At 44.4% G+C, this 20,434-nt stretch overlaps 1 protein-coding gene across 4 annotated transcripts in view; it reads left to right on the forward strand.

Annotated features, from left to right (window-relative positions):
- ARHGAP44 (Rho GTPase activating protein 44) overlaps positions 1 to 20,434 on the forward strand; it is a 143,236-nt gene that overhangs the window by 83,060 nt on the left and 39,742 nt on the right. For all 4 annotated transcript variants that reach the window (XM_030861384.2, XM_060290552.1, XM_060290554.1 and 1 more), the window contains exons 5-7: positions 5,399 to 5,510; positions 8,130 to 8,206; positions 14,415 to 14,532. In XM_030861384.2, the coding sequence (XP_030717244.1) occupies positions 5,399 to 5,510; positions 8,130 to 8,206; positions 14,415 to 14,532 (307 nt within the window). The remainder of the gene's footprint in view (positions 1 to 5,398; positions 5,511 to 8,129; positions 8,207 to 14,414; positions 14,533 to 20,434) is intronic.

The following is a 20,434-nucleotide window of genomic DNA, read 5'->3' on the forward strand; positions in this document are numbered from 1 at the left end:
AAACTGGAAGTTGCGCACAGATATGGAAATTGGTGAACTTGAAGAGGTCTGGAGTTTAGAATTTACAGAATAAAGTCCAAGAGGTAAGGATACAGGCAGCATTAAATGGAGAGACTCAGATGGCAGGATGTAAAGATACAGCATTATGTGTAGCAGTCGCTCCTGAAGAAGAAAATAGAAGGGGAAATTTATGGTTGAATTTTCCTTTTCTAGATTTGAATACAAACATGAGTGTTTAGATTTAAGAAGCCCCAAAAGTCCTGATTGAGATCAACCGAAAGAAATCCATCCCTGGACACATCGTCCTAAAACTACACACTATTAATAAAAAAGATCTTTAAAATCAACCAGAGAAAGAGATAATTGTGTATAAAAGAGCAATTAGAGTGATAACAGACCATTCAGGAGGCACAATAAATGCCAGGAAATAATGGAGGAGTGTCTTCAAGTAGTGAGTGAAAATATAAGATATCTAGATTCAGTGATAGACTAAATCTCTATTCAGGAATAAGGGGAAATAAACATATTTTCAGGCACAGATCTAGAGAAGTTACCGCTTGCATGTTCTCACTGAAAAACTAGTTAAGGATGTGTGAAGTAGATGATGTCCAGAAGAAAAGAGTGAAATGCAGGTAACAAGATAGCATTTTAAAAAAAAAGTAGTGGGACTTCCCTGATGGTCCAGTGGTTAAGACTCCACCTTCCAGTGCAGGGGGCGTGGGTTCGATCCCTGGTCAAGGAGCTAAGATCCCACATGCCTCGCAGCCAAGAGACCAAAACATAAAACAGAAGCAATATTGTAACAGATTCAATAAAGACTTTAAACATGGTCCACATCAAAAAAAAAAAAAAAAAAGTAGTGTGGGAATTCCCTGGCGGTCCAGTGGTTAGGACTCACTGCTTTTACTCTGAGGGCCCGGGTTCAGTCCCTGGTGGGGGAACTAAGATCCCGCAAGCTGTGCAGTATGGCTATAAAAAAAAAAAAAAAAAAAAAAACCTTTTAAAAAAAAATAGTGAATGTGGTATAAGGGACGTTTTCTCTCTTCCCATCTTAGATTCCTTCACAGGGCCGTGCAAATTAAATTGACAAAAGACAGATTAATAAGAGAATAACATACACATTTGATTAACGTGCAGTGCATACACATGGCAGAACTCGGTGATGAGTAACTCAAAGGGGTGGCTGGAACTTGGGCTTGTATAAACCAAAGAACACTGATTTTTAGAGAAGTGACAAACAAGACAGAGGAAAAAAAATGTTAGTTTCTATGGCAACGAATTGTAGGAAGGTAAGTATATGAGAGACTAGTAGAAGATAAGTGTTAGTTGGTAAGGTTTGTAATGTAGAGACCACTGGTGCCATCTCTGGGCTGATAAGGGTCTAGAATTATCTCTGGTGATTAACATCTATCTTTCCTGGTAGAGGGGGGAGGGGGACACCTTTACAAATTCATGTCCTGCTTTTAGGCAGATAGGGGAAGGGTGGAGAGCTTTTTTTGTGTCTGCTTCTTCTCCATTGCCTTCAGTTCAAACTAATCCTTATGCCACAGTGGCATACTTTGGGGAGGTGTATCCTGCTACCCTTCAGTGTAAAGAAATATAAATAAACATTGAATTAAGAAACAGCAATATAATAATAATAATCTGGGGGGCGGGGGGCAGTTAAAGCAAAGGAAAACTAAAATACTAGAAAATAATAATAGGGAGCTTTGCAAAGGGCATCAGTGTTTCAAGCTCTTGTATGAAAGGAGGATAAAGGTATTACATTTAAATTTAAAGTGAAGTGTGCATGTTAGAAAGGTAAGAACACAAGAAGACCACAAGAAGAAAAGTAATAGAACGTGTAACTTCAAAATTAGGTGGAGGATGGAGAGAGGAATAAACAAAATAGAAAAAAAAAAAGCCCACAGAACGGACTAAAAGAGAAAAAAAAGGGGCTTCCCTGGTGGCGCAGTGGTTGAGAGTCCGCCTGCCGATACAGGGGGCACGGGTTCGTGCCCTGGTCCGGGAAGATCCCACGTGCCGCGGAGCGGCTGGGCCCGTGAGCCATGGCCGCCAAGCCTGCGCGTCCGGGGCCTGTGCTCCGCAACGGGAGAGGCCACAACAGTGAGAGGCCCACGTACCGCAAAAAAAATTAAAAAAAGGGAAAAAAAAAGGTCAGCACAGAAAAGCATAACAATAGAAAACAGAAAAATGAAGGTAATAGCAATTACTGCCTCTCTACCTGTAAATCGTACACAGCAAATGGAATAAACTCAACTGTTTATAATATACAGACTCTCAGGTGGGTAAACGTGGAATCCTGTTGTATCGATGTGTTCTTTCTGAGAGACTTGCCTGAAACGTAGTGACACAGCAAGGTTGAAAGTAAAGGATGGAGGACAGCAGGTAAAGATGCCAGAGTGAACACACACATCTCATTTTTGTTCCCTTCCAAAACGGACTATAATGCAGGGGTTTTTTTTCTGAAAAGACATAAACCCACAAAGGCAGGAAAAAACAGGAGAGAAGACAAGAGGGTTTTGTGAGCTGTAAAGCGTATGATTGACTGGGACCTGACTTAGCAAGTCCCAGAAAGCTGACTCTCAAGCCAGAAGTAGGATGTGCAGAGAGCTGAGATGTTCATACCATGAAATGCTGAGAAGGCTCAGGAATTGGCGGCCCCAGGGATCTCAGGAACAGTGGGTCGTTGGAGGGGGGTGGTGAGGAAAATCACAAATGGGGGTTGAAAGCTAGTCAGGTGTTATTTGGATCACTCAGACCCAGCTCTTATCCACACCGCTGGGAGACGCTCATCCCCTTGCCCCCAAGCCCAGCAAAAGCCTGGAGCTTCATCTCTGGGGGGGGTAAAGCGGAGCATCCCGAGGCTGGGGGCACCGGGCACAGTGGAGTGTAGGGGTAGCAGTCAGTAAGGTACTTAGACTCTCGAGAGATAAGAGGAGATGAAATAAAAAACAGGACGTTAATTAAGAAATACAAGAAAGAAATATTCAGAGATCAAAAGCAAACTCATAGAAATGAAAAATATGACCTTCTCAGTAGGTTTGGAAGATAAAGTTGAAATCATCCAGAAAAGAGAGCAAAAGACAAGGACACGGAAAATAGAGAAGTTAGAAGAACAGAGGGCCAATCTAGGAAGTCTTAGGCCTGAATAACAGGAATTGCAAGAAGAAGAGAGGAAGAAATCATAATTATAGTTTAAAAAATAATCCAGGGGGGCTTCCCTGGTGGCGCAGTGGTTGAGAGTCCGCCTGCCGCTGCAGGGGACACAGGTTTGTGCCCCGGTCCGGGAAGATCCCACATGCCGCGGAGCGGCTGGGCCCATGAGCCATGGCCACTGGGCCTGCGCGTCCGGAGCCTGTGCTCCGCAGCGGGAGAGGCCACAACAGTGAGAGGGCCGCGTACCGCAAAAAATAATAATAATAAAAAAAAATTAAAAAAAAAATAATCCAGAGATATTTTCCAGAAGTGAAGAATGTGAGTTTCTATATTGAAAGGGTCCACCGATCTCCTAATACAATAGGAAAAATTAAACCTATGCCAGGACTCACCAGTAGTGAATACTAGTGACAAATAAAAGATTCTACACCTTCTAGAGAAAACATTGTCATATACGAGGGGTCAGGAATCTGAATTCTTCCGGCCTTACCAAAAGCAATAGTGGAAGCCGGAAGATTATTATTATTTTTTTAAATAAATTGATTGATTGGCTGCGTTGGGTCTTCGTTGCTGCACGCGGGCTTTCTCTAGTTGCGGCGAGCAGGGGCTACTCTTCGTTGCGGTGTGCGGGCTTCTCATTGCGGTGGCTTCTCTTGTTGCGGAGCACGGGCTGTAGGCGCACAGGCTTCAGTAGTTGTGGTGCGCAGGGTCAGTGGTTGTGGCTCACGGGCTCTAGAGCGCAGGCTCAGTAGTTGTGGAGCATGGGCTTAGTTGCTCTGCAGCATGTGGGATCTTCCCGGACCAGGGCTTGAACCCATGTCCCCTGCATTGGCAAACAGATTCTCAACCACTGAGCCGTCTGGGAAGCCTGAAGCTAGAAGGTTATTGAACAATGCCTTCAAAATTCGGGGGGAATAGGAAGCATAGAATATAGTCTCCTGTCTAACTTTCATTTAGCCTGAGGGTAAAGAGAAGTTGTGACACGCAGGGTCTCAGAAAATGGACTTCCCACACACTTTCTCAGAAAGCCGAAGTGTGGTGGGCCCACAGTGAGGCAGTGTCCGAGACAGGCAGGGGTAGGGGAGTAGGAAACAGGATCTCCAGCCCAGGACAGGGAGAGAGAGAATCCAGCAAATGGTGAAGGGCGATTTCAGGAAGACCGCCGTGCCTGGAGAGAGAAGGAAAACTCAGTGCAGATGGACACGGCATTGAGCCGTGGTCCTGGAAGATCCCACATGCCACGGAGCAACTAAACCCATGCGCCACAACTACTGAGCCTGCACTCTAGAGCCTGTGAGCCACAACTTCTGAGCCCACGTACCACAACTACTGAAGCCCACGTGCCTAGAACCCGTGCTCTGCAACAAGAGAAGCCATCGCAATGAGAAACCCACGCACCACAATGAAGAGTAGCCCCCGCTCACTGCAACTAGAGAAAGCCCACGCACAGCAACAAAGACCCAACGCAGCCAAAAATAAAAATTAATTAATTAATTAAAAAAATATATACGGACAGGAAAAGTACATACTAACCTTAGAATAGTATTACCTCTTTCCATACTTTTGTTAATTTGTAAAAACTTTTTACATGAGTTTCAGGTAACATGGTACCGTGAAAAGGGAGGGCTGCTTGTGTGCCCTTCAGGGGAAATGAACATCTTTGAAATATTGTATTCTCCCGTCTAGGAATATGGCATAACTTTCTCCTCATTCAGGTCTTATGTAATTCGCTCATTATTAATAAACTTTTACATGGTTTTCCATTCCATTTTTTCACTGGAAAATCGTCCGCTCATCCTATATTAAATAAGTTTTCGTGGCTTGGGAGAAGGAGTTTTCTTTCTGTTAGAGCCTAGTGACATGGAGGTTTTGGTATGTGTTTGAAGGTATGTTGGTTTGTTGGCACACTGACTTCAGCTGTTTTCTCCAGTGGTCTCAGGAGGGAGAACATCTGGCTCTTTCTAGGCCTGTGGATTTGGCATGTGTGACTCTGTTCTCTCCACATGTCTCTTACTTTCCCCACGAATCCCCTTTTAGCCCAGGCACACAGTAGGTACTCAGCATCCTTTAGAAAGTAGGCAGTGTCAGAAATGAAACCACAGCAAGTTGGTCAGTGGGACGCACAGCAGTCAGCTGCTTTATTAACGCCATCTCGTGAGTGTTTACCTGGCCGGGGGGTGATGGGCCACATCTTCCTCTACAGGGTACTCAGGATGGTTTTTCTTCCCTTCTGTCGCAGGAAGATGCTGAAACTCTGTGGCGAGGCGGAGGACAAGCTGGCCCAGGGGCTGATTCATTTCGAATTGCAAGTCGAGAGAGACGTGATCGAGCCCCTGTTCCTGCTGGCTGAGGTCAGAAGCAGGAGTGAGGCTGGGCCCGCGTGAGCGGGGAGGGCGGAGTGGTGGGCTCTGGGGTCCTTCTGCTCCGGGCTATTTCTACCCCTCACCCCACTCTGGGGCACAGTGTTTCACTGGGGATCGTTCCTACCCGACTGCCTGGGGTTCCCCAGCCTGCTAGCCCTTTGAGCTGTGGGCTCCCCCCTTCTCCCACCCACCCCCTCCTCTGCTGGCATCCCCATGGGTGAAGCTGCAAAGCTGGCGGCATCACCGCGTCCCCCGCAGGGTCTCCACCCCATCTCCACCCCTGGCCTCCACCCATCTCAAGTCTTCGGTGAAATGAGCAGTGGAATCTAAAATAGGACACAAATGAACATAACTACGAAACAGAAACAGACTCACAGACATAGAGAACAGACTTGTGGTTGCCAGCGGGGAGGGGAAGGGATGGATTGGGAAGTTTGGGATTAACAGATGCAAACTATTATGTATAGAATGGGTAAACAACAGGGTCCTACTGTACAGCACAGGGAACTATATTCAATATCCTGTGATAAACCATACTGGAAAAGAATATAAAAAAAGAATGTGTATATATATATATATATATATAACTGAATCACTTTGCTGTACAGCAGAAGTTCACACAACACTGTAAATCAACTATACTTCAATTAAAAACTTAAAAAAAAAATGAACAGCAGCCCCTACTCACAAGGGCTGGGGACCTGTGTCCAAGACACTCTCTAAGGCCCCCTCACTGTTTCTGTTTACATAGGGCCCTTCTCTTTCTACTTTGAAGGACACTAAAGAAAACTGTTTTCTTAAGATGAAGCCTTAATGCCTATGTGACAGTTTTGCCAGCTTCAACCAAGTGAAATTTTATCAAGAAAGAAGATCACTGGGGGATGTTATTTGTCCTGAAGCCTGGACCTACTCCCAGTTCCCTTTAATTGATCGTACAAGCCTCCACGGTGCCATAGGGATGGAGATGTTCCATGTCTGCACTGTTCGGTGGCCACTAACCACCTGTGACTACAGAGCTCTTGAAATGTGTTTAGTGCAACGAAGGAACTAAATTTTTAATTCTGTTTTTGTTCTCTTGAATTTATGTATTTTTTTTTTGGCCGCGCCCAGCGGCATGGGGGATCTTGGTTCCCCGACCGGGGATTGAACCTGCGCCCCCTGCAGTGGAAGCGTGGAGTCTTAACCACGGGACTGCTAGGGAAGTCCATGTTCCTTTGTATTTGAAATGGCATAGCCACAGGTGGCTCAAGGCTACCGTATCGGGCAGCCTTGCCCTGGACCGTGTCTGGTTTCCTTTCTAGACCACTCCCAGCACCTCCCCATCCCCTGGTGCAATTTCTGGGACAGATGAATGGGTAAGTAATTACCGAAGTGCTTAGAAGTATTCAAGGAGAACGTTCTAGATATGGTGCTTTGATATGGACCAGCCCTCGACTTCTCAGATGCCGTCCTGGTACAGCCTAGACCATTCCTGAGAGGCCCTCTTACTCTCTAGAAAGGTGCTCTGGGGTCCCAGCCAAAGCCGCCAGCGAACTCAAGGGGACAGGTCTGAGCTGCGTGCTGAGACTCGCTTTGCGTCTGGGCTCCGCGACGACCCCGGTGCCTGGGGACAATTGTCTGTCTTCCTACTGGAAGTCAGTGCCCTACTCATCGATGCTTGGAAGAGTGAATACAGAGCACCTTGTACAACACTGGACCATCCTTGCATTTTTTCCTTTTAAATTCTCACATCCTGCCCCACTTTTGCCGGGCCTGCAAGCGACATCCTGCACTGGAATATTCACTTAAGTGACCTTTAGAAATAAAAGAGCGTCCACACACAGCCACCGTGGGAGAACTTATCCCTCAGTGAAGCCGTGGCGATGTTTCTTCATTATTTACTTTAGAAAAAAACCCTCCCTTCTATAGGAATATATCCTAATTGCATTCCGCATAGCATCTCAGGCCTCCTGAGGCCAGTCTCCTCCTCCAGCTGTCTGTGTTGAATTAGGTCTGTGTGTCAGATCTACCTGCCTTTCTTCCCATGTCTGGCCCTTACGCAAGCAGAGAGATGTTTTTGCCGGCTGGGTGAGAGCGGGAGTGAGGCGGGCAGAAGCGAGCCGGGCGACCCAGGGTCTCTGAGATGGTCTGGCTTGACTCGGGACCTGACAGATTCCAGTGAAAAAAGAGCAGAGTTTAGCTCAGGAAAGGGAACCAAGAATTTCCTCTGAAAATGAGGATGGGGAGACCTCGAGCAAACTTGTTGGGAAGATATCATTAATCTTTAAGAATCTGTCTTTTCTCGCAGACATAGAAAACAAACTTATGGTTTACCAAAGGGGAAAGGGAAGGGAGGGATAAATTAGGAGTTGGGAATTAGCAGGTACACACTACCATATATAATATAGATAACCAAGAAGGCCCCACTGTATAGCACAGGGAACTCTATTCCGTATCTTGTAATAACCTATAATGGAAAAGAACCTGAAAAAGAATAGATATATATGTATAACCGAATCAATTTGCTGTACACCTGAAACATTTTAAACATTTTAAACATTTTAAATCAACTATAGCCAATCTTGGGCTTCAAATCAACTGTATTTTTTTTCTCTCCTGTACGCACAGGTGGAAATCCCGAATATCCAGAAACAGAGGAAACATCTAGCAAAGCTGGTGCTGGACATGGACTCTTCACGAACGAGGTGTGCTGGGATTTCTTTGCTTTCATTTCTGCTGCTTTGAAGGAGCTGTGATCACGTTTGAGGGGTAGGGTTTGGTGTGTGAGCGTTTTCATTCATCGAGTGTTTCTTGCACCCACCGTGTGTCAGGCGCTGGAGGTCCCGGGACCACGCTCTCATGGAGGCTACAGCCTGGTCTGGGAGTTAGATCTAGGCAAGAGAACACCCACGTGAGGCTGTTTCAGAAGCCGTAAGTCCTGTCAAGAAGAGAGCACAGGGTAATTTTGGCAGGAGATGTGGAGAAGCGGGCTGCGGCATTAGACAGGGTGAAGGAGGGAAGGCTTCCTTGAGGAGATGACACTTGATCTCATAAGAAGGAGGCAACCGTGCAAAGATCTGGTGCAGAACTGCCCGTGACAGCAGGAAGAGCAGATGCAAAGGTCCTGCGATGGGAATGAGGTTGACGTATTCAGGACACAGAATGAAGACCAGTGTGGCAGGGGTGGAAGGGACAAAGTGGGGAGTGGTAGGGACAGAGATCAGAGAGGCAGGTAGCGTGATGTGTCGTCCTGTTTACCCTGAGAGGAGTATTTCTGATTCTGGGGACCTGGTCTCCTTTTCCTGCGGTCGATGGTGTGACTGTGTCTTCTGCAGCCATTCTGTAACCCTGAGACCATCATGGGAGAAGTGCAGTTCCAAAAGTGCTGCCCTTCCCCTGCTCCCTCCTCCAGAATGTACCAGGAGATTCCTGTTCCAGCAGGGGCATGCCATGGCCCTGCAGTGGCTTTGACTGTGGCCGTCATCAGTCATGGTTGTGTGTAAATGCCTTTTTATTTCTTCCAGTGGCATGTGTGCGTACGTGTGCACGTTGAAACAGTGCAGACTCGTGAATAATAATACGGAAGGAACATTTTGGTTCCACCTTTGGTCCTTTGTAGGTCAAGTTTAAGAATCTCCGCATCTTATTTTGATTTTCTTGAGAAAAAGAAACAAAGACAAAACTGGAAATACTTTGGCTGGGAGCTATAGGATAACGAGTCCCAAACCAGGAGTGAATGATGAGGTCCAAGATGCAGGTTGCCTGTTCTCTAGACCTGCGACCTTGGTCAAGTCACTGAACCTTCCAGAATAGTAGTCTCCTCACCTGTGCACAGACAGTAGCAACATCTGCAGTATTTGTGGGCCGACCTGGGAGGTTGTTTGGAGTGTCAGATGAGATCCTGTTTGTCACAGCACTTCCCAAGAGCTTTCCAAAAGGAAGCTGCTACTATAACTAGTTGAGGCACCAGAATTCTGCATTTGGATCAACAGAAAGTATAGCACAGTCCCCCAAGACCAGAAATAAATCAGGCTAGGTTAGCAGAGAAACAGAGTTTCTTTCTTCTTCTTTTTTATTGCAGTATAGTTGATTTACAGTGTTTTGGGTGTACAGCAAAGTAATTCAATTATACATTTCTATCTATCATCTACTTTTTTCTGATTCTTTTCCATTATAGTTTATTACAAGATACTGAACATAGTTCCCTGTGCTCTACAGTAGGTCCATGTTGTTTATCCACCGTATATATCGTAGTGTGTATCTGTCAGCGTTTCTTTAATTCACCTAGTGTTTCCCAGTCCACCTGAATGATCTTTGACATCTGTGCCAACACACCTTGTGAAATGTCGATACATTTTTTCAAAATGAGTCTACTTAAAAGAGGAATCTTAACAGCACTACCATAAAGTGAAAGGCAGTGCCCTTAGCTACAAGTATCAGGTGAATGTGCAAGTGGACAGGATGAACGTAGTGCCCGTGCTGTTAAGTTTTAGGTCCTGTTGCCTGTGGAAGGCTGTGATCCTGAGGTCTCCAGTTGCTGAAAAGGGAAGAGGAGGAAGAATTAGAAAGTGGTTGAAGTTACTCCGACCCAGATCTGAGGCCCTCCCCCTAGGGCCCTTGGAGGAACAGGGAGAAGTTTGCGTCAGGCATAGTGGTGTGGTACGACTTCCTACAGTGTCCGTGCGCCACGTGAAATGCGTCCTGTAGCCCCAGTGTTCAAGTCCCACGTCCCGGAGTCACGTAAGATGATGGCGGGTATGCTGCTTGTTCCACCATCCGGGGGACGGTGGACACCGGGCTCCTGGGTTTGCAGAGTCACTTCCTTCTGCGAGGACCTGGGTTTTAGCTCTGAGATCTCTTCTCTGCTTCTCTAAGGAACACCTTCATTCCCAGCCCAGAGCTTCTGCTCAGAGGGCTGGATGTTAGCATCAAAGCTTGTCATTGCCTTGTCCACTCACATATTTTCATTCAGCCCCCCTTAGGAGAGAGAGTTTCTCCCTGGTGACAGCCGCGGTCAACCTAGTTTTGTCTTATGTTTTTAATGGTGACACCGAGTGGTGCGTAGATTCTGAAACCACAGAGGAGTGTCATCGGGGACCTCTCTTCCATGATTTAACAAACTTCATGTCTTCAGCTCATCCTCTCTTGTGTATTGGGATTTGGTAAGGAAATAATCTACTACCCCCTCCAAGTTTTTATGCTTCTAACCTTTAACTTAGACCCTTGACAACTTTGGTTGTTTCTGAAGCCAACTCACCCCAACTTCTTGCCTTTTCCTCTAACTCTTCCCCTGAGCCACTGTTTCCCAAGATGGAGCAGTGAGCGTAAGACCAGATACTGTGCTACTGAAATGCAAACGTCACCAGCTACTCTTGGAGAAGCAGTTGGGTTCTCACTGCCCCCACCTCTACCCCACCCCACTTCCCCATTTGGTCAGTCTGCATACATTAGGGTCTATTCCTTGTAGCAATCCTCCTTCTGAGCCGGGACCTCAAAAAGAGGAGGATGCCCAAGGCAGAGGAGCGGAGAAGACTGGGCAGATGAAACAGTAAATGTCCCACTAAAGCGACTTTCCTGTTTCCTTCCAAAACTTCTTCTGGACTCTGTGTCACCCTCAACTGACCTTGAGTTTGCCTGCTATACCCTTCTCTTGGTCTCTGAAACATCTTACCCTTATTTCTGGCCTTTTTCTTTCCATTAGCCTTTCCTTAAAGCTTGTACTCTGTCTTCACCATCCCCAAATCGTAGACTGATGGCATCTTTCCCAGAGAACGATGGGGTCGCCTCAGCTACCTTAGTGGGAAGAAATGAACTTTCTTCTCTTCAAACTTCAAAGCTCAAACTCTCCTTGGACAAGAAGCCTTATTTCTTCTCTTAACAGAGCAGAACAATTGTTGAGCCTCTGAATGAGAAGATCATCCTTCCTCGAAATTCATGATTTTTAAAAATGTTTTAATTTTATTGGAGTATACTTGATTTCCAATGTTGTGTTAGTTTCAGGTGTACAGCAAAGTGATTCAGTTATCCATACACATATATTCATTGTTTTTTAGATTCTTTTTTCAGATAGGTTATCACAGAATATTGAGTAGAGTTCCCTGTGCTATACAGTAGGTCCTTGTTGGTTATATATGTTATATATAGTCGTGTGTGTATGTTCATCCCAAGCTCCTGATTTATCCCTCCCCACCATGTTTCCCCTTTAATAACCATAAATTTGTTTTTGATACCTGTAAGTCTGTTTCCTTTTTGTAAATAAGTTCATTTGTATCTTTTTTAAAGATCAGATTCCACATATGAGTGATATCACATGATATTTGTCTTTCTCTGTCTGACTTACTTCCCTTAGTAGGATAATCTCTAGGTCCAACCATGTTGCTGCAAATGGCATTATTTCATTCTTCTTTTAGGGCTGAGTAATATTCCATTGTATACATGTACCACATCTGCTTTATCCATTCCTCTGTGGATGGACATTTAGGTTGCTTCCATGTCTTGGCTATTGTAAATAGTGCTGCAATGAACACTGGGGTGCATGTGTCCTTTCAGATTATGGTCTTCTCTGGGTATATGCCCAGAAGTGGGATCGCTGGATCATATGGTAGCTCTATTTTTAGTTTTTTAAGGAACCTCCATACCGGTTATACCAATTTACATTCCCACCAATAGCGTGCAAGGGTTCCCTTGTCTCCACTCCCTCTCCAGCATTTATTGTTTTTCGAAATTCATGATTAGTGGCACTTTTCCCAATTAGTTGCTACCTGTACAAATGTTTCCAAGTTTCCCTTGATATTTTGCTATTCGGTCTCCACAAAGGGACCATTTTGGGGGCATTTTACCACTATTGTATAATATCAAAGTAGATTACTTATCCATTACAAGTAAAATTCCTTATAAATGGAGGGGAAAGGTGTATGTTTTTAAACTACCAGGACAGAATTGGGGGTGGGAGGGAATAAAGGGGAATAGGGAAGAAAAGAAAGAGATAACTTTGAAGAATGTCTTCATTTTAATATACATATATTAAGTGTAATTTGGATTTAAAAAAAAAACCAAATCTAATCCAGATATATAAAACCCTAAAAATCAGCTGAGTGTTTGTGGCCCCTTTGTTTATTTTTTACACTTATATATTGGTGAGTTTTTTTTCCTTCAGATAGCATGAATGGGATGGTGTTTGTAGCTCCATGATCTACCATAATCAACCATGGAAGTGTGTTCATTATCTGAGATCTAAATTACAGCCATGACATTTCATATTTTATTTGACTAAGCCTGGGAGGTATTAGTTAAATATTTCTGTAGGGCAAACCATTATAAGAAAGAATTGCCCAGGAATTTTTACTAATCCTTATCTGTTAGCTTAGATTTTTTTTTTTTTTTTTAACATTTTGGAATAGAATATATCCTTTCTAATTTGGATGAGGAATCTTTCTCAGGACACACGTGTCCATCTCTGGAACTTCAAGCCAGCTTGATGTCCTAAAGCCTTTTTAAGTAATTTTCACATGGGTGCGCTTTTTAAGTGACAGAGAATCCTTCGTTTTGCTACTTTTTGCTAATAGCAAAGAGAACTCATGTCCCCTTTTTGGGTATTATAATGCCCCACTCTCTAATTTTTTCCTGCACGTAACACAAGAGGAAAGAAGAATTGTACAGAGAAGACACTTAGTGATTCAATTCTTGATTCTCAAAATGAGGGTAAAATTGCACTTTTTGTGTCTACATTGGATGGACAGTCCGAGAGCCACATGGAGCCCGCAGGCCTCTTTGGTTTGGTCCGTACGCGGTTGGCCTGCAGGTTCCAGAGGATGCTATTTAATCTGCTGTCACGTTTCATCTGATGAGTTCGCTTGACAGTTCGCAGCTTGTCAGTTTGGAACATCCAGCAACCTGTGGGCCACACTCCTCCTGCCTGGGCCCCATCAGCCCTGATCACCCTCCAGTGAACCCCCGCCAGGTCCCTGTCCCCTCCCTGTTCCTCCTGACTTCCCAAGACCGCAGCCAGGCATGGGCAGCCTTTGTCATCCTGATTACGCCGATTGTTTTTCTTAGAGCTGAGAAACAGCTTTATATCTCCTGTCCCTGTCACAAGTAGGAAGTAAAGGATTGGGTGGGCGAGATTTTAAGATAATGACCCATTTGACTTATTTTTCCTACTTGCTGGGCCCTATAGGCTGTTGAGTTTACAGCCTCAGGGGGAGAGGCCCGCTGCTGTTCCCTGCTATAGCTACTAGCATCTTAGCATAATTAGAACCTTCTTTCAGGGCCTGCTTTCGGTAATTCCTTGATAATGACTTAGCAACCAGAAATATTTGTGCTTCCCCATTAAAGTTTCCCAAGGGGCTCCCTCAGAAGGCCAGTATTCTCTGCAGAGAGATACATGTTTAAGAAAATATAAATGAGGTGTTGCAGTGTTGATCAGAGGTTGCTTAGTGCTTACCAGTGGAGACCTTTGCTTCCACATTTGTTTTAATCTTACCCACTTGTCCTCTCACTTAGCACCCATGATTGGCTTCAGCCAAGTAGGTGAATGTTTCGAAACTCACAGCCCTCAGGATAGGCAGGAAGCTAATAGGAATGGCATGGACCGTGCTTCAGGGGAAGCGGTGGTGAGGTCCTTTGGCCTGAGTGTTCAGAAGACAGTAGGGAGGATGATGGCAAATCGGGGAATCCTTGCTCTGTCTGAAGTGGCCGCTATCCTCGGCGTCCTTCAGTCCTGCCGCTTGGACATCGGAGCCCCCTTTGTCCTGGTCTGGTACTGGGTGCCTTTCGTCATCTCTCCTTTGGAATGAGGCTGTGTCGTTCCCTGGGTGATACTCATGGTCAGCTATTTCTCTGCTTCCCACAGTGTCCCCAGGGCTTTCTCTACCTGTCTCACACCTCTCCTCTTTGTCTCCTCTTTCCCATCAGGTGGCAGCAGACTTCCAAGTCTTCGGGTTTGTCCAGCAGCTTACAGCCTGCAGGTGCCAAAGCGGATGCCCTCAGGGAGGAGATGGAGGAGTCTGCCAACAGAGTGGAGATTTGCAGGGTACCCAGCTCTTTGCTCCCCTCCACTGAGAAAGATGGGGAAGCCCTAAGGGAGTCCCTTTCTGTTGGCTGGAGGTCTGTGAAAGCCCTAACAGTGAGCCTCTGGTTGAATCAGCGTCCCCAGGCTGGCCTGCTGACACCTCCAAAGAGTCCTGCATGAGCCCTTAGAGTTGGGGCTTTCATGGTGACCTGGAAGCGGGGGGACAGCAGTGCGTGATCACTGATATTCCTGCGTGGTAGGCCAGGAGGAAGTGGCCTCGGTTTCTCCACGAAGATTTTGTAAGTCATCTGAGCCCCAAATCATAGATTCTAGGCCACCCAGAACAGTTGAGAGTTTAGACAATAGATGAGCCTTGACTCCCTGTTGATATTACATTATTTTCTTGTTTGCCTTTTACTGTTTCCTGAGTCACTTTATCAGTCCTTTGCTTCGCGGGAGACATACCTGTGTCTATGAAGTTAAAATGCTAGCCAAGGAGACATGTGCAGCAAAGAAAACCTTCCGCTTGTCAGGAGAGGAGGACCTCGTTCTACAAAGTGTGCCTCTGCCCTCGGGAGCGATAGGTGCCCCTCAGCACCCATCACCCGTGTTCAAATGTTTCTCATCTACTTTCCCCACAAACGTTTTATGGGGCTTTGTCAGCAATACCCATTCTTGATGCTCTGTGTATATGTACATCTGTATACATGCAGATATGCCAGTTTTGGTTTGGATCTAAGGAACAAAAATACCACATTTCTAGAATTATGCTGGTATCTGTTGTCTTCCTAACATACAGTTTTACAGGAGAGTGGCCACTTAGCATGCATACATCTTTGTTCTTTGTGGCTTTATCGAGTCTTACCTTGTCCATCAGCTTCTGCTGTTATGACCACCCTGTACAGGTGATTCAGACCTTGCATTCAGGTGACATTCACAGTCAGATAGAATTTCTCTCTGGAGTTAGAAACATCAAAAATATCTCGAAAGGATTTGTTATCTCTCAGCCTCCAGTTCTATGGAGCCAAGCAAAGTTAGACCAATACTTCAGACCCAAGACTCATTGTGGGTAAAGCTGGTTTCTCATTTGAATTCCTGTGTCTATGGCAAAGATCTAGCTGGTGCTATTCGTGAAGAAGCACTCTTCTCTCGTGTTGATTGCCCTTTTCCTCTGTGTCTTCTCTACCCATTTACCATGGGTTCATGTCCTTCAGTTAAATCTTGTTTCTTACAAAATTCCTTCTTCACTAGACACAGCAGGGTGATGTTAAGAGGGGCTGCTGGCGAGTTCTCTGGTAGCCTAGTGGTTAGGATTCCCGGCTTTCACTGCTGTGGCCTGGGTTCAATCCCTGGTTGGGGAACTGGGATCCCACAAGCCTCACGGAGTGGCCAGGAATGAAAAAAAAAGTGGTGAGGGGAGCTGCTGAATGCAAATGTCCAAACGCATTAGAGTAAAAGTTTAATAGCTTCACTCAGTCTTGGGTAGCTTCTTACATAGGCTGTTTTTACCAAAAAATAGATTAAAATTCCTTTTCAGAGATTACAAAAGTATTGCATGTTCACCAAAACCAGTGGAAACAATTTGAAAATATATTAAGAAAACACCAATAATTCTTTCCCTTCCTACCCAGCAACCAACCAGCCAACCAACCCACCCCTCTGTTTGCAAAGGAGGTGACCAGTTTGCCTTTCTCAACAATATTTATTAAGATTTGTTGTGAACAATGTGCCCTGTGATGTGCCAAGTGGCCGTAAAAGTTATACGGATAAGGAAGTAAGTGTTAGAACCTGTTACCTAGCCTCCCACCCTTTTTTCTTTTTTATAATCATACAAATATGCCCTCATATATAGCATTTTTCTAGGTACTTGTTTTGTGTTTGTGTGTATGTGTGTGTTTATGAAACAGTCATGTTGTTTCTATTGGTCTATCACTTTTCTCAATTAATAGTACATCCTGGACATTTCTCCAGGTTAGTAGCTGTAGATCTAACTTAGTCTTAATATTGTGCACAGTATTCCTTAGTAAGGAGGTATCTACCATGATATATTTAGCTATTTTTCCTAGTGGTAGATACTCAAACTAATGTGTTTTGTTTCTTTGTATTTTGGCATCAACAAAAATGATATAATCAACATCGTTTTATGTATATTCTTATACACTGGTAACTTTTTTGCCCTATAGGATAGATCCCCAAAAGTGATATTTTTAGGTAGAAGACTATGTATACTAGTTAAGTTTTAATAGGTATTGACAGTTTACTTCTCTCTCTTTTTTTTTTTTTAATTTATTTTATTTGTTTATTTTTGGCTGCGTTGGGTCTTCGTTGCTGCGCGCAGGCTTTCTCTAGTTGCGGCGAGCGGGGGCTACTCTTTGTTGCAGTGTGCGGGCTTCTCATTGCTGTGGCTTCTCTTGTTGCGGAGCACGGGCTCTGGGCATGAAGGCTTAAGTAGCTGTGGCTTGCGGGCTCTAGAGCACAGGCTGAGTAGTTGTGGCGCATGGGCTTAGTTGCTCCGTGGCATGTGGGATCTTCCTGGACCAGGGCTTGAACCCGTGTCCGCTGCATCGGCAGGCGGATTCTTAACCACTGCGCCACCAGGAAAGCTCCAGTTTACCTCTCTTAAAAGGAAACTGGGGCTTCCCTGGTGGCGCAGTGGTTGAGAGTCCGCCTGCCGATGCAGGGGACACGGGTTCGTGCCCCGGTCCGGGAAGATCCCACATGCCGCGGAGCGGCTGGGCCCGTGAGCCATGGCCACTGAGCCTGTGCGTCTGGAGCCTGTGCTCCGCAACGGGAGAGGCCACAACAGTGAGAGGCCCGCGTACATCAAAAAAAAAAAGGAAACTGCAATTTATACTCCCACCACTAATAAACAGAATTGGACATTTCACTTTATCTTTCTCTGTAATGTATGTTTTTCCTGTTTTCAGTTTTTGCCCGTTCAGTGAGGGAAAAAAAGCTATCCCTATGTTATTGTAATTTTAATTTCCCAGGATGTTAGTGGTCCTAAGTATATCTTTGTGTTTTTATTGGGCATTCTTCCTATATTTCTAGACCTTCTTAGTTTGTCAAATTGTCTATTTGTATTGGCAGTCGGACCAGTATTTCTATTGTTTTTAATAGCAATTTGTGTAAGTTCTCTGTATAATTAGAGATATTAAACTTCCTTCTATCTGCTGTGCTGCAGATACTTTTTCCAGTCTGCCGTTGTCTTTTGATTTTTGTTTATAGTGATGTCTGCCATTAAGCACTTGATCATATACCTGTATTTCCTTTGTATGGGAGAAGACCCCAGGTGGTCCATCAGGCACCTTCCACCTCAAGGTTAAGAAATTTTTCTTCTTTAATTTTGTTTTAATGTCTTTAATGCATCTTATACACCTACTTTAATATACCTGAAATTTATGTTTGTATGTGGCGTGCAGGAGAGATTTGGGTGTTTTCCCCCCATATGAAGAGGTAATTCATTCATTAGATAAGCCACCTCCCCCTGAAGTGAAATCCCATCATCTGACTCCTCAGCTTTATTTCTGGGCTCTGTATTCCATTCATCTGCTTGTCTGTTCCTGGGATAATACTGTGCAATGTCTCTTTTAATGACTTCATAGCAATTATAATATTCAATACCTCCCACCCTCTTTCATAGCTATCTTGTCTGGTCTGTGGCCTCTGTTTCATCATATGAACTGTAGGATGATCACATCCAGTGGATAAAACCACGCCTTGTGCTCTCAGCAGCTTTGTTTGTGTGCGGAGCCGATCCCCTTCAGAGCAGGCACTGATGTTTTCTCTAAAGTTCTCTTCTGACTCCTCTTTTATTTCTACTTCATTGGCTGCCAGCTGTTCTAAACATCCCCTGTGGTCCTCCTCCCTTCCCTTTCTGGGTTGCCCTAATTGGGTCACTTCCCCTTCTAGCTTCATGGCTTTGTATTCTCTCAGCTGGATCTCCTACACTGTGGCAGCCCAGCAAAAGGAAAGTTTGTGGGCTGGAGGTGAGCAAGGTGGCAGCCTGGTTTCCCTGTGTTTAGGCACAGCGAGGCCCAAGCAGAGCTCCCCAGACCTTTAGACCCAGAGAGCTTTGTTTTTTGGTTTTTTTTAAATTTTTATTGGAGTGTAGTTGTTTTACAGTGTTGTGTTAGTTTCTACTGTACAGCAAAGCAAATCAGCTATACGTACACATAGATACATATAGCTTTTTTGGATTTCCTTCCCATTTAGGTCACTGCAGAGTATTGAGTAGAGTTGCCTGTGCTGTACAGTAGGTTTTCATTCATTTTCTATTTTATACATAGTATCAATAGTGTATATATGTCAATCCCCATCTCCCAGTTCATCCCACTCTCCCCTCCCCCTTGGTATCAGAACTCTTGTTCTCTACATCGGTGTCTCTATTTCTGCTTTGCAAGTAAGATCATCTGTATCATTTTTTTAGATTCCACATATATGTGTTAATATACAATATTTGTCTTTAGACCCAGAGAACTTTAGATCCAGGAAAACCAAGTCAAGGTGGGTTCCATAAGACGGAACCTGCTGGTACCTGGGGCAGGTGGGCAGGTGCAGCGTTTCTTTTTTATTCCTTCTTAGAATTTCCATGTCTCTACTTACATGATCCTTCTGTTCTTGTGTGCTGCCTACTTTTTCCGTGAAAGCCCTTAGCATGTTAATCATATTTTTAAAAGTTCCTAGCCTGATAACTCCGACATTCTTGACACATCTGACTCTGGTTCTCATGCTTGTTCCGTTTCTCCAGACTGTGTTTTTGCCTTTTAGTATGCCTTGCAAGTTTTATCGAAAGGTGGACACAATGTGTACTGGGTAAAGGGAACTGAGGTAAGTAGGCCTTTAGTGATGTAGTAGTCAGGTGTGGGAGCCGGGGAAGCATTCTGTAGTCCTGTGATTAGGATGAGCAGGGAGATGGGGTTGAACCGGGTTCCATCCCTGGTTGAGGAACTAAGATCCCACAAGCCCCACGGCGCGGCCAAAAAAAAAAAAAAAAAAAAAAAGTTTCTCCTAAGGGTAGGTCTTGCTAAGAGTAGAATGCTCTAAAACATTTCAAAATGGTACCTTTCCACTTCCCCTTGGCAAAAGCCAAAGAGGGTTTTTCTCTGATGTTCACTGTGAGAACTTAACTCAGCAAAAGTGTGAGGGCTCCCCCGTTCCCTGGAGTTTTTAATTCTCAGACTTGCCACCCTGAGCCTTCTGCGGTTTGTCAATTACAGTTCAGGGTTTCCTGAAACTACAGAGGTTTCTGCTCCCGGATTCCTTCTCCAGTAAGTTGTGATTCTCGTATTCACCTGTCTGCCTCTCTGGTTTGGGGGCAGTGGTTTGCCCTGTACCCTCACTTCTCTGATGGATCTGAAACGAGTTGTTGGTTTTTTAGTTTTTTGCAGCTCTTTACGTTTGTTAGGACTGAGCTTCTACGTGTCAGATAGGAAACCCGAAGTCAGCAGGAAAAATCAAGGTTTCACTTTTTACCAAGAAAAAGTACTTAAGAGACAAGTATTTATAAATATCTTGGGGATTTTCTTTAACAACAGAAATATCTAAAATCCTACCGTAACATTTTGTAATATAGGGTAATTATAAAATATTACTAAGGAAATCAAAGAAGGCTTTATAATACTGAGAGGTGTTTTTAGATGAGAAGAGTTAATACTATACAAATTGAATTTCCCAAAATTATTTTGATTACAAGTGTAGTATTTTGATTGTGGTAAATTGCAATAAATGTTTCAAAGGGTAGTAAAAGGTTTCTAAAGTTATGGTGGGAGAATCATTGGAGCTTTGAATTATTATCTCCTAAAATGTATTATAGAATTACATAGTTAAAAATAGGTACTATTTAAAAAATAAAAACATCGGTGGGAAAAAAAAAAGGCCTGCCAGCCAGAAGAAAATCCAAAATCCAAGTGAGCTACCAAGC

This window comes from Globicephala melas, chromosome 20, assembly GCF_963455315.2.
Source record: "Globicephala melas chromosome 20, mGloMel1.2, whole genome shotgun sequence".
NCBI classification, from domain to species: Eukaryota; Metazoa; Chordata; class Mammalia; order Artiodactyla; family Delphinidae; genus Globicephala; species Globicephala melas.